This window comes from Gymnodraco acuticeps, unplaced genomic scaffold (assembly GCF_902827175.1).
Source record: "Gymnodraco acuticeps unplaced genomic scaffold, fGymAcu1.1, whole genome shotgun sequence".
Classification (NCBI taxonomy): domain Eukaryota; kingdom Metazoa; phylum Chordata; class Actinopteri; order Perciformes; family Bathydraconidae; genus Gymnodraco; species Gymnodraco acuticeps.
Genome location: NW_022989974.1, coordinates 829,812 through 845,773, shown reverse-complemented (window position 1 = coordinate 845,773; position 15,962 = coordinate 829,812). Strand labels below are relative to the sequence as shown.

At 41.5% G+C, this 15,962-nt stretch overlaps 2 protein-coding genes across 4 annotated transcripts; one reads left to right on the top strand and one right to left on the bottom strand.

Annotated features, from left to right (window-relative positions):
• Positions 1-68: 68 nt before the first annotated feature.
• Positions 69-7,290, bottom strand: LOC117543078 (serine/threonine-protein phosphatase 4 regulatory subunit 2-A-like). 3 transcript variants are annotated; one of them, XM_034211132.1, is made up of 9 exons: positions 7,167-7,290; positions 6,411-6,492; positions 6,083-6,278; positions 3,319-3,412; positions 3,166-3,203; positions 2,918-2,992; positions 2,545-2,694; positions 1,887-2,164; positions 69-1,235 (listed from the first exon to the last, which is right to left on the bottom strand). In XM_034211132.1, exons 2-9 carry the CDS (start codon positions 6,433-6,435, stop codon positions 943-945), a joined length of 1,149 nt encoding a protein of 382 aa, XP_034067023.1. In that variant the 5' UTR covers positions 6,436-6,492; positions 7,167-7,290; the 3' UTR covers positions 69-942. The 3 variants fall into 3 exon arrangements, with proteins under 3 accessions (XP_034067023.1, XP_034067022.1, XP_034067024.1); XM_034211131.1 differs by having other exon boundaries at positions 6,083-6,253; XM_034211133.1 differs by lacking the exon at positions 2,918-2,992 and having other exon boundaries at positions 6,083-6,253.
• Positions 7,291-8,037: 747 nt separating this feature from the next.
• LOC117543079 (eukaryotic translation initiation factor 4E type 3-like) lies at positions 8,038-12,585 on the top strand. The gene is made up of 7 exons (XM_034211134.1): positions 8,038-8,543; positions 9,414-9,486; positions 10,006-10,100; positions 10,192-10,252; positions 10,336-10,402; positions 10,524-10,679; positions 10,767-12,585. Exons 1-7 carry the CDS (start codon positions 8,383-8,385, stop codon positions 10,808-10,810), a joined length of 657 nt encoding a protein of 218 aa, XP_034067025.1. The 5' UTR covers positions 8,038-8,382; the 3' UTR covers positions 10,811-12,585.
• Positions 12,586-15,962: the final 3,377 nt, after the last annotated feature.

Sequence of the window (15,962 nt, the reverse complement as noted above, 5' to 3'; positions counted from 1 at the left end):
GTTATGAAACAAAACTGGATTTGCAAGTCAAGAAAAAAACACCTTAATATTAACCAAGCATACCACACTTTGAATTTTAGCATTTATTGCTTTCCACGAATACTATGATACAAGCTCAAGCACTCAATTTCCAGCAATTATCAGTGTTATGAAGGCAGTGGACATGTATAACAAGTCTACAAAAAACCATTTACAGATGTGTACTGTAAAAATCCAAGCTATCAAAAGAGATATTTGTACAACTAAGGTATTACATACAGAAAGTGTAAAAGTACTTTGTGTTGTGTGACAGATTTTGATGCAGAAATGGCCAAACCATTCATTTATAAAACCAAACTGGTGACTAGTGGCAATATTTTGTGTTTACATTGGCCGTTTAAAGTGAGAAAGCAAAACTATGACATTTCTACATCCTTCAAGGGGTTAATGAAAACAAGTGCGATTTAATTTGAATAAGCAATACAAGTGCTTCATAGAAAATCTGACGTCTATGAAGTGTTGCTGCGCATTCTTAATGGCATGTGGTCATACACATTCATCAGAACAATAGTCAAAACAACTATGCCAAGGCCAAGACACAACTCAAAATGCTAAATGTATCTTTTTTGGAAATACATGCCAAAGGACTTAAGAGTAATGAAATTACGATACATCATTTATCAAGGTTAAATTATAATGCTTATATAAAAATCAATGAATAAAGGGTTAGAAAAAGTTTTAGTCAACAGTGAAAAAAGTCTCCATAATCTTGAAATCCTTTCCTTCCAGTTTTACGACCAGCTGATGTGTAGACTTGAGTATTTGAAACTGAAAAGGACAAAAGATCGTTCAGTGAGGGATCTGAGGTCCGTCCTGGTCCTGAAGTCCACAGTGCTACAGTAAATACCCTTTGTGTGATATCATACAGTGTAAAAAAAAAGTCAGTTGGCAGGCGGCCTCGAGTTAGTCATTTTCCTCGTGCTCTGTTTCAGTCTTTGCAATGTTTGAACTGTCAACGTTGCCCTCTGCTGAAAAGTCAGGTGAACTACTAGAAGAGGGGAGCTGCTTGTCGCCGGGGAGACCTTCACCATCGCTGCTGCTGCTGCTCTCCGTATTTTCCTCCTCAACGCTTGGACTCTTCTCTGGTGGAGCCTCAGGTGGATCCACAGTGCTGTCCTCTGCCAGACGTGGGTCCTTTACCTTCTCAGACGATTCTTCTTCCCCTTCAGAAAGTCCTGTCTGTGTGCTGCTGGGCTCTGAGGACAAGAAGGGACAACATTAGGACTGCTGCTAACAGTCATCTTCATTATAGGTTAAAATGTAAAGATTTTATAGAATTACAGACGGCTTTACTTATGCATAAAGAAAAAAACAGAATACTGCCAGAAAATATACAAAACTAATTTGTTTTCATTTCAAAGGATGAGCATCATAGGAGGAAATTACATGTCAAGCATCAGTTTGCACGCACTACTTTAAAGCAGATGTGTGTCTCTGTAGTTGGTGTAAAGAAGTGGAATTCTTTGCCGAATTCTTTGAAGAACATTTTTATGTTTAAGAAAATGTATAAAGAAAGCGTAATTAGTTTCAGCATTTTTAAGCAGCTGTGACTGAAAGAATATTGCTTTTATTTTACTTTTTTATGGTTATTTCATATATATTTTTTAAGAAGGGGCAGGTCAAATAAGATGTTCTTCTGCCTGCTCCTTTCCACAATGCGCAAACAATAAAATTAAAAACCAGTATAAGTGTACATGTTTTATTTTAAAATAACTGCCATGTGTGGAATAAATAAATAATGAGTCATTCCTTTGTTTATATGTATAGGGAAAACCACAAAAATACATATTTAAGAAGCTACTACCATATAATGTTTTCATTCATCCTTCAGATAAGATCCCACTTACCATCATCCTCTGAAACAGTATGTGTTTTACAAGATGTTCCTCTTTTGTCTTCTGAGGACTCCGGTGTCTCTGTCGAGCTCTCTGACTCTTTACAACAAGAAGATTCCTTTTCTCCTAAACTTCCCGTTTCATCCTCTTTCTTTTGGTCAAACTTAAGTCTCTTGACCTCACGTTTGTCAGCTTCAGAATCCTCCTCCTCCTCCTCTTCCTCCTCCTCGGGGTGTTTGTTCTTTATCCCGCTGCTTGTTGTAACACCACCTGCTGATGGCGAGGAATCACTGCAGAAAGAACAGAAACACAGGGTATCAGTTTGTGAAATGATATACTTACTTTTAACGCAATAAGTAGCTCATATTCTGCATAGTCTTTTAATGATGGGGTCTTGAGAGCATGTGATTATGGATGTAAGGGTTTGACAGATATCATCAGTGTTTCTGCATCCAAACAAACAATTTAACATAACGTCCTCCTTCTTTTCCACTATATATTTTTGCTGCATCCTGCGCTTGGCACCACCCAGTTTTAATTGTGATTGGTTTAAAGAAATACATAGGGTTTTTCTCCAGAATGTAAATGGTTGCGGCCACCTTTCTAGAGATTAGGGTGAGTTGGTACTAGTACACTTCACACTCATATGTACAACACTTTTTTCATTCACCTCCTAAGATGCTCCTCCGCCCCCTCTGTGGTTGGCTCTGGCCCTTTACTGATTGTACAGTCTGGGAGTCCGTTGGAGGAAAGTGAGGACGCCTGTGACAGCTTTGGTCTGGTGAGCGGTGTTGGTGTGTCTGGTCCATTTACATTTCGACTGCAATAACAAGAGGTCAGTTTAGAGTACCTTTTAGCCATAATTTCTCACACAATTCATATTACAAAATGGCAAATCAGCAGAAATAGTAAAAACCCAAAATGACAGGCAAGCTATATCCACCCTTACTGTGGCCTCATTCAACTTTCCACATGGTGGTGTGGTGTATGAGGCATATTTTATATTTGTGGAAGTCAATCATTGACAAATATGTGGCTCCCACCTGTCTGAATATAGAGAAGAGTTACCAGGAAACATCACTCCATTCATTCTGTTTACACTGGATGCCCCATTTTTCCTTCGAAAGAAGTAGAAAGGCACAACAAATACCAGCTGTTAATGGTCACTTTGTAATTGTGACTGAATCAACAAAGTCAAGGGAGCTGTCAATGTGCACCAGAAGCAGCTTTACAGAAGCACTGCAGGCAGCAGAGCAAAAGGGAGCAAAAGTGTAACAGCTGATGTACTTACTCTGATGCTGGGTACATACAGCTGACCACCATTACATTCTGCAAAACATTACAAAAATATATAGTGTGTATTAGAATTTAATTCAAAGTTTCAAATAGTTCAAACTAAATGCATGAATATTGTTTATCTCTAGAAAAAACACTTATTTCTCACCTTCTCTAAACCCATGAGAAACTTGTGTGTCCCTGTGTAGTTGCGCTTGGGGTCCATAAGGAGTTCACATAGACGCTGGATGGTGAATGGGATTCTGGAAATGTGATCAAGGGATATTTTTAGGATTAGCAACACATAGCCGTTTTACAGCCAGCATCAACACTGCCAAATCCTGGCAGCGCTGAATGAGAAACAACTTGGATCGATCTGAACAGACTGGGTCACACATTATTTATGAATCTTGACTGTTTTCTAGGGTGCCCAACCAGTCGATCGCGATCGACCGGTCGATCGCGGGGAGATTCCCAGTCGATCGCGAGATTCCCAGTCGATCGCGAGATGTGTCTAAAAATAGAACAACAATATTCTGTTTTATCGTTAATGTCCTATAACATAATCTTCCCGTGCCAGAATAATGCACTTGAACGCACCAAAGCTTTGTGATTGGCCGGCGTGACCCCATGTGTGGGGGCGTGGCTGGTGGGAAGTGGACACTATTTCGCTGACGTTGTCCAGGGGCCTATACTACGAAGCTGGTTCAACCTAACCTGGATATGTTTGAGTTAGCCGGTTGGCCTAATCCAAAACATACGCGCTCTCGCTAAACTGTACTACGACGCGGGTTATCAAGTGGATCGCTCAAGCCAGCCGTTTCCTATCTAGTTAGGTGCGCGTTCACATGAAAGGGGTGGTATTTGGAGCATTCGACCAATCATGGAGAAGCGCACTGACAGCGCAGCGTCATACTTCCTGAATGAAAAGTGAACTTTAATACTAGTCAAAAATGAAGAAGTTAAACTTTAAACATCCATGACTTAAACACTTTATCCAGGATAAAAGCCACATAGTCTGCACCTGCAAGGTGAATACAGCTGGCAAAAGAAAAAGTGTTTGAATGCGTACATTAACAGGTTTATGATATCACTGCCCCGTCTAAAACACGATTTGACTTTAATTACATTTGTCTCGAGTGTTTCGTCAACTTAATGTGTTGCTTAAAATAATACTTCTGCATACAGTATGTGACACTGTGAGTGTTGCACGGCCAGATAGGGCTCAGCTGACTCAGATAAGAAAATATGATACATTATGAAGTGATATGCCGCGGACTGTACTTAATGTTACTCTGATCCGGTTACTTAGGCCTATGTTGTGGCAGATATTTAAGTAAGCTTTCTTAACGCTAATGTTATAATAGTCAGATTGCTCTGAAGATGGGAGGTGATATTCTATTAATGTTCACGTTCACACAGTCGGTGATTTTTGCCGGCCGTCTTTCCTGCGACGGCAGCTTTTCTGTATTTCCTTTCTCCTGTAATATGACTTGATCGCTTGAAACTCCGCACACTGAGCTCTGATTGGTCAGCAGGCAGTGCTTTCACTGAGTTGAGCTCTTAGCCTGCAACCTAACCTGGTCCCGACCAGGTTAGCCGCTTAGCATAAGTTACCATGGAGATCTAGCCTGCTAAAAAGAGAACCAGCTTCGTAGGACCGGAAAGCCGGAGTTTTCCCTGAATTTAGCCGGCTAAGTGAAAATCCTGCTTCGTAGTATACCCCCCAGGAGTGACAGTCCGCACACACACACAACACAGCAATTATGGCAGAAGCAAAAAAGCACCAAATATATAATTTTCACTCCGAGTGGGAGGATCATTATTTTTGTATCTATTCCAATTCAAAGTCCATCTGTCTCATCTGCAATGCGAGTGTGGCTTTATCGAAGAAGGGTAATTTAGGAGCGGCATTTCAAAACAGTGCACAAACGCTACGAGACGGAATTCCCTCCTAATTTTGCCCTACGCTCCAAAAGGGGAGGGGCCTGAAAGGACAGCTAAATGCACAGCAGTCCATTTTCACCAGGCCCAACAACAAGAGCAAGGCTGCTACCAGAGCATCTTATCGTGTCAGTCACGTTCTTGCGAAACACATGAAGTCTTTCAAAGACGGCAAAGTTGTGAAAGAAGCTTTCCTGGAGGCTGCGACGCGCTTTTGGGGGACAGTAAAAATAACAGAAGCATTTCAACAGGTTTTTGATATAATAAAAACTCAAGTTGGATACCGTTATTAATCAGCTGTAAGTTTTAGTTTGTTTGAACTTATTCATTACAATTATTGTACAATATGGTATAAGAATGCAAACTTAAATTGATTATAGTCTATCATCAATTCAGGTTAAGAAACTAGTGTTGCTTGCATCCTATTTTAAAGGCATTTATTTTTATACTCTACTAAAATGCAACAAAAAAGGGGTTGATTCTATTAATTTAGTCTTTTTTATTGCACTTTGGCAGCAGATTCCTGAGTAGCTTCAGATCTGAGTTGTCTTATTAGTAAGCCTAATTGTAATGGCAAAGAAAGGGTTCAGAGTCTTTTCTTTTTTTCCTGTGTCATATGTGGCAGCACTGTTCAATGTTTCTTGAAGACATTACCCACTGTAGTGACGTGTGAATAAACTCCAACTCTGTATCAACAACACTGTTGTGTCACTTCAGTTAAATACTTGTATGTGTGTAGATTAGAAAGAGGTAAGATAAAGGATCTGCAGTATTTTATGGAGTATTAATTGTACAAAGGTCAGATTTATACAAGTAGCAGTGTGTATTTACCTGGTAGTAGGCTGTCAGTAATGGCTACGCCTCTCTATTTGGACTGGTAGATCTCGGCAGACTGGCAACTTTAAAAGTAGCTCTCGGTTCAAAAAAGGTTGGGCACCCCTGGGGGTTGCTTGCAGTTTGTAAAGTGGCTTATTATCAGCTTTACTCACCCATGGTAACCATCCACTATTTTTAAGATCCTCGTCTTCATCTCTTCGAAGGGAACATAGTCCACATTGGGATTATGTGGCGCTCTATGTTCTGGTGTTGAAGCGTGGAAATCATCCATGACTTTTTCCAATTTAAACACAAAGTACGTTTTGAACTGCGACCATGAGATCCTGGAAAAATATTGGAAATGCAAGACTGCATGTCATACCGAAAAAATGAAAAGTTTTGGAAAGAATTAAACAAAAAGCTTGATAAGAATCAGAATGAGTCCAACAGGCAGGTTTCTCATACAGTAGATCTGATGTCTGTGTGTGAATTACTACTCACATTGGTTGCCCCGTCTTGGCAACATGACCCAAGAATTGCTCTAGTTCAGGACAGGTCTCATTCTTGCCTTTCTTCTCAAATTCTGTAAGTGCCCACATGCAAAATAACAACAACATAGTAAGTTGAACCAAAGATTGTTTTACCTGTATTAACATTAACCTAAAAGTGGAACTTTTCAAAAACAAGCCAGAAGCCCTTTCTGCAATTAGATATGAATTTGTTCTGGAAATTATTCTGCAAAACTGTTAAACCACATTTCATTTCATGCTACTTCAGGCATATTGATTCTACTCTTACAATGATCAAATTATTGTCGTGTCAATTACTTAGTGAATAATTTGCTGGAGAGGCAAGGAAAACAAGTTAAACACAACATCATATAATCGTCAAACACCAATTTGAGTTTCCTAACTGGAAAGTTCTTGCAAAAGTTGGTCAAGTTAGCTTGTGTTTTGTGATGCTACCCAGCTAGCTGTTTACATAATCTATCAATCCGGTAATAAATAGGTCAAAAGTGTAGCAAGCAGTGAATGTATTTCCTGCGGAGAATAACATTACACTAACTAGGCCATGCAGAGACAGATCAGATTGTCCCTAGGTGCTTATTCTCAACGCTAATCGCTGTTAGTAAGCTAAATTACGGTAATGCACGTAATGTATTTAGCAAGAATTAAGGCATTCTTTCAAGGCATAACAACACATTTCAAAAATCATTCACACAAACATAGCCTTTGTTTAAATAACTGTAAATATTACCTTGAAACGCCTCCAATAACGCGTCGATGTCCATAGCTGTGTCCAGTCACAGGCAGGAAATACTTGTTAGTTAGCAGTAGCATGTAGCAACCCAACAAAGCTGCTGGTAGGGCGGACTGCGCATGTCACAAAACGACGTATTCACATAAACAGAAGATTGCAGTTCAACCTCAGATCATGGATTTTTCTTTTTATGAAAGAACATTTTTGAACATCATATCATTTGTGTACACAAACATTCACATCAGGGGTAGACATATAAAGTCAAACGAAATTACATTAAATAAATACATTCTCATAAAGAAAAAGATAATAATACAGTTATTAATCCAAAATTCATTTAAATATATGTTACATAATTAGTTTTTTCATCATACTGTTTTTAATAGTGATACTATGTTGTTGTAATGCTTGGTGAGATCATGGATGACAACTGGAGCGGGACCCCGTTCATTCCTATGAAAGTTGCTCAGTGGCGATAAGCCAAAATAGCCTGCCTTTCGAGAGCTAAAGTACATGGGCCCATAGAGCATGCGCACTTGAGTTTTCCCTTAAGCCCCGCCTCCGATGTCCCTCTCTCGGTTCAGTCAGAATGGAGAGAGAAAATAACTCTGGATTCAGCTTTTATCGCATTTTACAACTTTTTGACACCGCTGGTCGGCTAAAGGCTATACAAATATTGTATTTATATTGTACATATATTGTATTGGGTAGTTGATAGTTACAAAAAAATATCTGGGGAAGTACAGACGTCTCTTTCCCAATGTAAGTGAATGGGAAAAGTATTTTTGGGTCTGACGTCACGAAAGTTGTAGTACCGCCATTTGACCACTACGAAATGTGCCTCAACTTCCGGCGCACTTTCTGGGGGGTTTGTCTGAGATCAACAAAGCATTTGATTTGAATGCCCTCACATAACCGGAATATAAGTCTTCATTGAAATAGTGTTTATTATTATAGCACTATATGTAGTTTCAATTAAAGTATCTGTGGACTTCAGTGACAGAAACTTCTGGGTCTCTCACAGATCACGGTCAGCGAGCGTCATCGCTTCTCTGTTGTGACGGTGCAAACCGGTGGAGCGTCCAATGATTCAACAGCTGATCGGGGTTAATTTTACCCTACCAACCTATATATATAACGACAGCCCGGGTGAAACATCTGCACAAGAGACCGGCTAGTTTTTACGAAGTCTTTCGGGTTTAAAGAGGAAACAATGGCAGTTCCTGTAGCTGCATTACAACTGAGCACACCATCCAGCCCCAGTCTGCTGGAGCACAACATTCACAACAACAACAAAGATTTAGGGAGGATTTTAAGGGACAATGACAACGACACTCTGCCTTTACATTCTTCTTGGACCTTCTGGCTTGATAGGTAAGACACTGCTTGTGTATTTGTTTCCCTTGATCGTTATATTAGTCATCCTGAGTGTCAAGTAGGGGAACTCTTTGTTGCTGACCTTTTGATGAGAACAAAGAAGAGACATCACAATGTATCAGGCCTGCTATAAATCGGCATTTTGTCCAACCCAGAACACATATTGTGTGTTTAACAGCGATTTAGGTATTGTCTGGTTTATTAAATGGCATAATAATAACATAACAACAAACAGTTCCTTGAAATTTTGTAATGGCAGCTTTTGTTGTTGTTTTTTCTCTGACCTAGGCTACATACTTGCTCTTCTTGGAAGAATCATAAAGGAAACAAAAGGGCGTACTTATTAATAACTGGTTAATCATAATAACTATTTAAAACAAGGTCAGCTCATCCGGAGCCGTTATAAGAAATGTGTTAAAAACTAATGGTGTCACTCCTCATGTGTCTGTTGCTTTTGTTGACTGTTTATAACTTTTTGTTTTTGTTTAAATTTGTGTTTAGTTAAAACTTACCAAGCCATTGCTTTATAAAAACTTCCCAATTTAAAGTTATTATATTAAGAGTTATTTCAGAATGAATGTTAGGCAACAGCAACAGAGGTTAACAGGTGACCGTGAGTTGAGTTACACAAGCATGTAGAAGTCAGAGGGTGCTGTGTTCAAACGGGGTCAGTGTTGTTTACTGGATCATTTGTCATTTGATAACACCCCCCCCCCCTGCTCAGCAAACAGCTGAAAAATGTCTGAGTAATGTAGCACTGGAAATAATGCATTAGGACCATGCTAAGCTAGATAAGATAAGAGGAACTGCATTCTGAACAAGCTTTTGACTTCTAAATTCACATAAATTATTATTTATTTTTGTTAGATCTCTCCCAGGAACTACAGCAGCTGAATGTGAGTCAAACTTGAAGAAAATCTACACCGTAGAGACCGTCCAGGTGAGAGTCTTTACAATCTTGAATAGTTTCATAACCTCTACATTAAGTGTGGAGGTATTGACACATTTCAATAGCAAACAATAGCATTATGGGGGGAAATCTGAAGGTTCAATAGCAATACATGTTGTTTTCAAATGCACTGTTGGCATTGGTGTGTGTCATTATCTCCTTACTAATAACGAGTTTAGAGAGCTACATAGCATGTGTTAAAAATGTTGACATCGTAACCCCTGCTGTACATCTGTATAGTTACCAAATGACTGATTACTGCCATTATTATTATGTGAGTATGGCAACCTGTTATAGAGCTCAAGTACCACTTCATAAATACGTAACCACATCGATGTTGGATAAAGAGTGTGTGTGTGGTTAAGGGCAATGAGGAAAAGACCTTTCGCAGTGATTTTCTACATCGTAACAAATGTGATACATTAACACGGCCAAGTGTGCCCTCCCTGTGCCAGTAAAGAGCTCAATAAAACATGTTTTGTCTTCCCTTCCTCGTTGACCCTGGATTAGAACTTTTGGAGAGTTTACAACAACATACCCAGCGTCTCCAGCTTGCCAATGAGATGTAGCTATCATCTGATGAGAGGAGAAAGAAAACCACTCTGGTAAGTTTAAATGTAGCAATACAGCATGTATGGGCTCGTAGTGTTTGAAGCTAATTGATTTGTGTAACACTGTTTTATTGTTTCCATCTAGGGAGGAAGAAAGCAATGCTAAAGGTGGTGTCTGGAAGATGAAAGTACCCAAGGAATGCACTGTAAGTGACATTATCAATACATTTATGTACAATTTACTTATTACTTATATGTTCTTTTAACTATGTTGTCTTTTGTTTTTCAGCCTGTTGTGTGGAAGGAGTTGCTTTTGGCTATTATTGGAGAGCAGTTCAGTGATTATTGTCCCTCAGGTCAGTTTCTTGATTGAGTTATGTTAAAATCAAGAGGCTTTTTCAGAGCCTTACATTTTGCATATAAAATACTTTAACTAAGTTGCATGAATCTCATCCTCATCTGCTCTCATTCTTGCAGATGATGAAGTAGTGGGTGTCAGCGTCAGCGTAAGAGACAGAGAAGATGTGTTTCAGGTCTGGAACGGAAACGCTTCTTGTGCTAACGATTCAAACATCTTAAGCAGGATCAATGAGCTCCTTCCCAATATCCCTTTTAAAGCTGTGTTTTACAAACGTGAGTGTTTTCTTCAACGACATAATGCTATTTTGAGGCGGTTGACAATGACAGACGTGAGTAATTGTTGTTTTGCTTGTATTTTAGCACACGAGGAGCACCACGCTTTTGAAGGAGGGCGAAGACGTTAGGGTATTTTGCACATCACAGCCCATGAGACGTACACTTATTTTGGATGTTTTGGATCATATTTGCTCACATATTGAAGCAATAGAGTTTATAGTTGCTTCATCTCGATCATCTTGATTACCTCAAAATGGAGCCCATGGTTTATGATTCTCAATCACTACTGTCATAGAATTATCCAAAATATTTTCACTTTAGTCAAAAGAAAAAAAAGATGTTACCTTGACTTGTATCTGTAGCAGTGTTTGTGTGTTTTTATACTTTGCAAATCTTTAATCAAAACAGCAGATCATGTACATGTCGGACATTTTTAGATGTATTTTAGCATATTTAGTTTTGTTTCATGAGCACAAAGCTAGGTCTCTTTGGATCTAAAAGAAGGCAAAGCAAACCTTTTACAATACATTTAAGGCTTTTCTAGTGAGTTTATCAGTGTTTTATACGTTACAGCCAAAAAACGTTTGCCTATCATAAATACTTTGTATGCTCTAATACTGATATTTGAGCAGAAAATTGCACATTCTTTATTGACTTTTTTAGGATACGAGCGGATTGTTTAAAGGAATTTGTTCCTGATACAATAAAATGACCTCAGTACACAAATCACGAGTAGATGCTGAGACATATATGCAATCATTTCTATTCTGTAGATTTCGCAGCAGTTTTGCTGTGTCTTGGTTGTAATTTTGTTTAAGCATCTGTCTCAAGTCAAGCACTTTGTTTCTAACTGTGTGTGTGTGTGTGTTGAAATAACTGAGACCAAACCCACTCTGGTTTATGTCACCTTATCTGAGCAAATGTAAAGCCGTTTATTTGTTCTGCTTTTAATAGTAACTAGAGATGTGTAGACAACATGTGTTTTTTATGTATTCATATGACCTGTGTTAAAATGGAATATGTGAAGCCTAACCCTTGTAGATAATACTGGCCCTAGGAAAAATGTGAACATGCACATGACCCAGAAAAATACATCACATGCAGGGACATCAGAAGAAAAAAAGATGTTGCTCTTAATCTTACTCCTAGAGGGACTGCTTGAAGCATATTTTAGTGTATTAGTACAAACTGTATGTGTTTGGTGAAGTAATGCAACCACTGCATCAGGGTCAAATCTGTACGAAAGCTACTCAGAGATGAATATTCACTATGTCACCAAGACACATCTCAGTGTCTCTGATAACCATAGCTTTTAAGATTTATTTCAGTGGTGATGTAAAAGACTGTTTTTGTATTATTGAATCCTAATTATATTCGGGAAATGTTGAACCATTGTACATCTCACCAAAGGCACCTCTTCTGTGTTTGTTTGAGAAGAGGGGGTCAGATTGAATATTGTAGGCTGCAAAGAGCAGAGCTGATTCTTTCGAGTACTGTACTACCTAGACATTTGAAGTAATTGTCTATGTTGCAATGAAACACTGCTGCTGTGATTTTATCAATCTAATCAAATGTTAAAGTATTTATGATGATGCTGTCTTGCCTTGGATCCTCTTCTAAAGAATATTGACAGGAGAAGTTAGTTTCCAGACCACCGACTTGGCCAAATTTGTGTTGGTGTCATATAAGCACATATTGCAGGATAAGAGAATACTTATGTACCCTTGCACATAATGTTGACCACTCACTTCAGTCCTCAGACTTTGTAACTGATTGTTGATCTTGGATGGTGCCTTGTGTTTACCAGAAGTTAAGAATGTCTTCTGTGTTCAGCTTGTGAAATTATCACGTTTCTCTGTTAGTTTTACACGTGTTTGAGAAATAAAGATGCCTAAACGTTCAACATTTGCTGTTTGGAATACTTGCTGTACTGTATGTGTGATGTGAATATCCATATTGCATTGAATTAAAAAAAAACATCACATTACCAACATAGATCCAGTTTTTGGGTTAGGTTATGGAAGAGCGTAGGGCTCCGGAGGAGCCCTGCGTGGTGCACTGGCTCTCGGTAAATGAGTGTGTTTAAAAAAAACTCCATAAACATAGCCCAACAAAGACCTTATAAAAACCCTTTTAAAAGCATTATAAAAGCTCTGTTAGAACAAGACTGTTTTAAAAGACTGGTTAAAAAGTGCAGGACGGGGCTGGACCACGGAACGGCGGCAAAGTATGTTAAAAAGCAGATCTCCCCAACCCAGGGTGTGTGTGTGTGTGTGTGTGTAGGCGTGTATACTTATGTACCCTTGCACATAATGTTGACCATACACTTCAGTCCTCAGACTATGCAACTGATTGTTGATCTTGGATGGTGCCTTGTGTGTCAGGGTTGAGTGAGGCAAGCAGGACCCAAATGCAGATGAACAGAAAAAATACCTTTATTTCAAGGCTACTGGAACAAACTTCGACAAAACAGTACTCTCACCCCGTGAACAACGTCCAAATACGACAAGGAACTCACAAAGACTAACAGAAAACACAGAACCTAAATACACCCAGGACTAATCAAACAAACAAGAGACAGGTGAGGAGGGAGGAGAAAACACAGGGGCACCAGGTGAACACAATCAGACAACTAGACACACCAGGGAAACTAACGACAGGAGGAAAAGGACCAGGGGGCCGAGCATGAGGGCGAAGACCGCGGCTCTCAGGGGGCCGGGCTCGAGGGCGAAGACCGTGGCTCTCAGGGGGCCGGGCAGAACCCGGTGTCGGCCGGACAGGAACCGGCGCCGGTGGGACAGGCCTCGGCAGGATCCCCCACGGAAGAGGACCAGGAGTTGGCAGGACCCCCGGCAGGAGGGCAGTCGGCGGGACCCCCAACGGGACAGGACACCGGATTGGCAGGACCCCCGGCAGGAGAGCAGTCGGCGGGACCTCCAACAGGACAGGACACCGGATTGGCAGGACCCCCGGCAGGAGAGCAGTCGGCGGGACCTCCAACAGGACAGGACACAGGGTTGGCAGGACCCCCGGCAGAAGCGCAGTCGGCGGGACCCCCAACGGGACAGGACTTAGGGTTGGCAGGACCCCCGGCAGGAGAGTAGTCGGCGGGACCCCCAACGGGACAAGACATGGAGTTGGCAGGACCCCCAGCGGAACCTCCAACGGCACTTCAGTAGGAACTTGAGTTGGGACTGGTGGAGAGGGAACTCGACAGGGGACTCGAGAGGGGACTCGAGAGGGGACTCGAGAGGGGGCTTGAGAGGAAACTGGAGAGGGGACTCGAGAGGGAACTGGAGAGGGGACTTGAGAGGAAACTGGAGAGGGGACTTGAGAGGAAACTTGAGATGGGACTATAGTTGGGACTAGAGGAGGGACTAGAGGAGGGACTAGAGTTGGTACCTGAGAAGTGACTAGAGAAGTGACTAGAGGTGTGACTGGAGAAGGGACTAGAGAAGGGACTAGGGAAGGGACTTGGGAAGGGACTAGGGAAGGGACTTGGGAAGGGACTAGGGAAGGGACTAGAGGGGGAACTCGAGAAGAGACTAGAGAAGGGACAAGAGATGGGACTATGGCAGCTGGGGCAAGAGCTGGGTCTGGAACCATGGCTGCGGGGGCCGGAATTGAAGCCAGAATCATGGCTGTAATGTCCGGTTCTGGAGACGGAAACATGGATGTACGGTCCGGTTCTGGAGCCGGAAACATGGCTGTAAGGTCCGGTTCTGGAGCCGGAAACATGGCTGAATGGGCCGGCTCTGGAGCCGGAATTGAAGCCAGAATCATGGCTGTAAGGTCCGGTTCTGAAGCCGGAAACATGGCTGTAAGGTCCGGTTCTGAAGCCGGAAACATGGCTGTAAGGTCCGGTTCTGGAGCCGGAAACATGGCTGTAAGGTCCGGTTCTGGAGCCGGAAACATGGCTGAATGGGCCGGCTCTGGAGCCGGAGCCATGGTTGTAAGGTCCGGTTCTGGAGCCGGAAACATGGCTGTATGGGCCGGCTCTGGAGCCGAATCCATGGCTGCCGGGACCGGTTCTGGAGCAAGGACCATGGCTGCTGGGGCCAGAACTGGGTCTGTAACCATGGCTGCTGGGGGCTGAACCGGTTCTGGAACCATGGCCCTTTGGGCTCGTGCTGCTAACCTGGCCTTGCGACTCCTTCCTTTAGGAGCCGTTTGGAGGCTCCGTGGACCTCCAAAAGCCAGACGAGTACCAGCGAATGGCTCCTGGACTGTAGCAAACACTGGGGCAGAAGCCAGGGTTGACTCCAAACGGACCACACCGATGCGTGTGGTGTCATAACGGGAGTTGGTAGGCCTGGGGCTGTCAGGCAGGGGATAACACACCATGAGGAAATCCAAAATCCCGCCCGGCAAGAATCTCACCAAGCCTGGTTTCTCCATAGTTATCTGGTGCGCCGCTGCCAGAGCAGCCTCTCGCTGCTGAACCCCGGACGCTCCCATCCATTGATCAGAGCAGGTAGCCAAAGAAAAAGTAAAATCCAACAATTCCTGCTCAAAAGGATCTGCTGGGCCCATATTTGGTGAGTTCCTTCTGTCAGGGTTGAGTGAGGCAAGCAGGACCCAAATGCAGATGAACAGAAAAAATACCTTTATTTCAAGGCTACTGGAACAAACTTCGACAAAACAGTACTCTCAAGGAACTCACAAAGACTAACAGAAAACGCAGAACCTAAATACACCCAGGACTAATCAAACAAACAAGAGACAGGTGAGGAGGGAGGAGAAAACACAGGGGCACCATGGGAACACAATCAGACAACTAGACACACCAGGGAAACTAACGACAGGAGGAAAAACACAGGGAAAAGGACCAGACAATATAACAAGAGGAAAACATGACAGGGAGAACAGCAAAACACCCAAAACAAGACATACAAAACGTGACATAACACAATAATCGTAACATTGTGTTTACCAGAAGTTTAGAATGTCCTCTGTGTTCAGCTTGTGAAATTGTTTCTCTGTTAGTTTTACACGTGTTTGAGAAATAAAGATGCCTACACTTTCAACATTTGCTGTTTGGAATACTTGCTGTACTGTATGTGTGATGTGAATATCCATATTGCATTGAACTAATACAAAAACATCACATTACCAACATAGATCCAGTTTTTGGGTTAGGGTTAGGGGTTTGTCTTTGTAAGAATTGTGTTCAACTCTTAGATGTATACATGAATTTGATAACATCTATTTTCCACTAATTAAATTGCTATCGCGTTAAATCAAATAAAGACATGTTTTATTAATCCCAAAGGACTTTTT

Bases quoted from the DNA above. Each gene is read 5' to 3' on its own strand.
- LOC117543079 (XM_034211134.1), top strand. From the start codon at position 8,383: ATGGCAGTTCCTGTAGCTGCATTACAACTGAGCACACCATCCAGCCCC. The intron at 8,544-9,413 runs GTAAGACACTGC...TATTTTTGTTAG, and splicing joins TGGACCTTCTGGCTTGATAG to ATCTCTCCCAGGAACTACAG. The intron at 10,403-10,523 runs GTCAGTTTCTTG...TCATTCTTGCAG, and splicing joins CAGTGATTATTGTCCCTCAG to ATGATGAAGTAGTGGGTGTC.
- LOC117543078 (XM_034211131.1), bottom strand. From the start codon at position 7,200: ATGGACATCGACGCGTTATTGGAGGCGTTTCAAG. The intron at 2,165-2,544 runs GTGAATGAAAAA...TTCTTTCTGCAG, and splicing joins GCGGAGGAGCATCTTAGGAG to TGATTCCTCGCCATCAGCAG. The intron at 1,236-1,886 runs GTAAGTGGGATC...TCTTGTCCTCAG, and splicing joins TACTGTTTCAGAGGATGATG to AGCCCAGCAGCACACAGACA.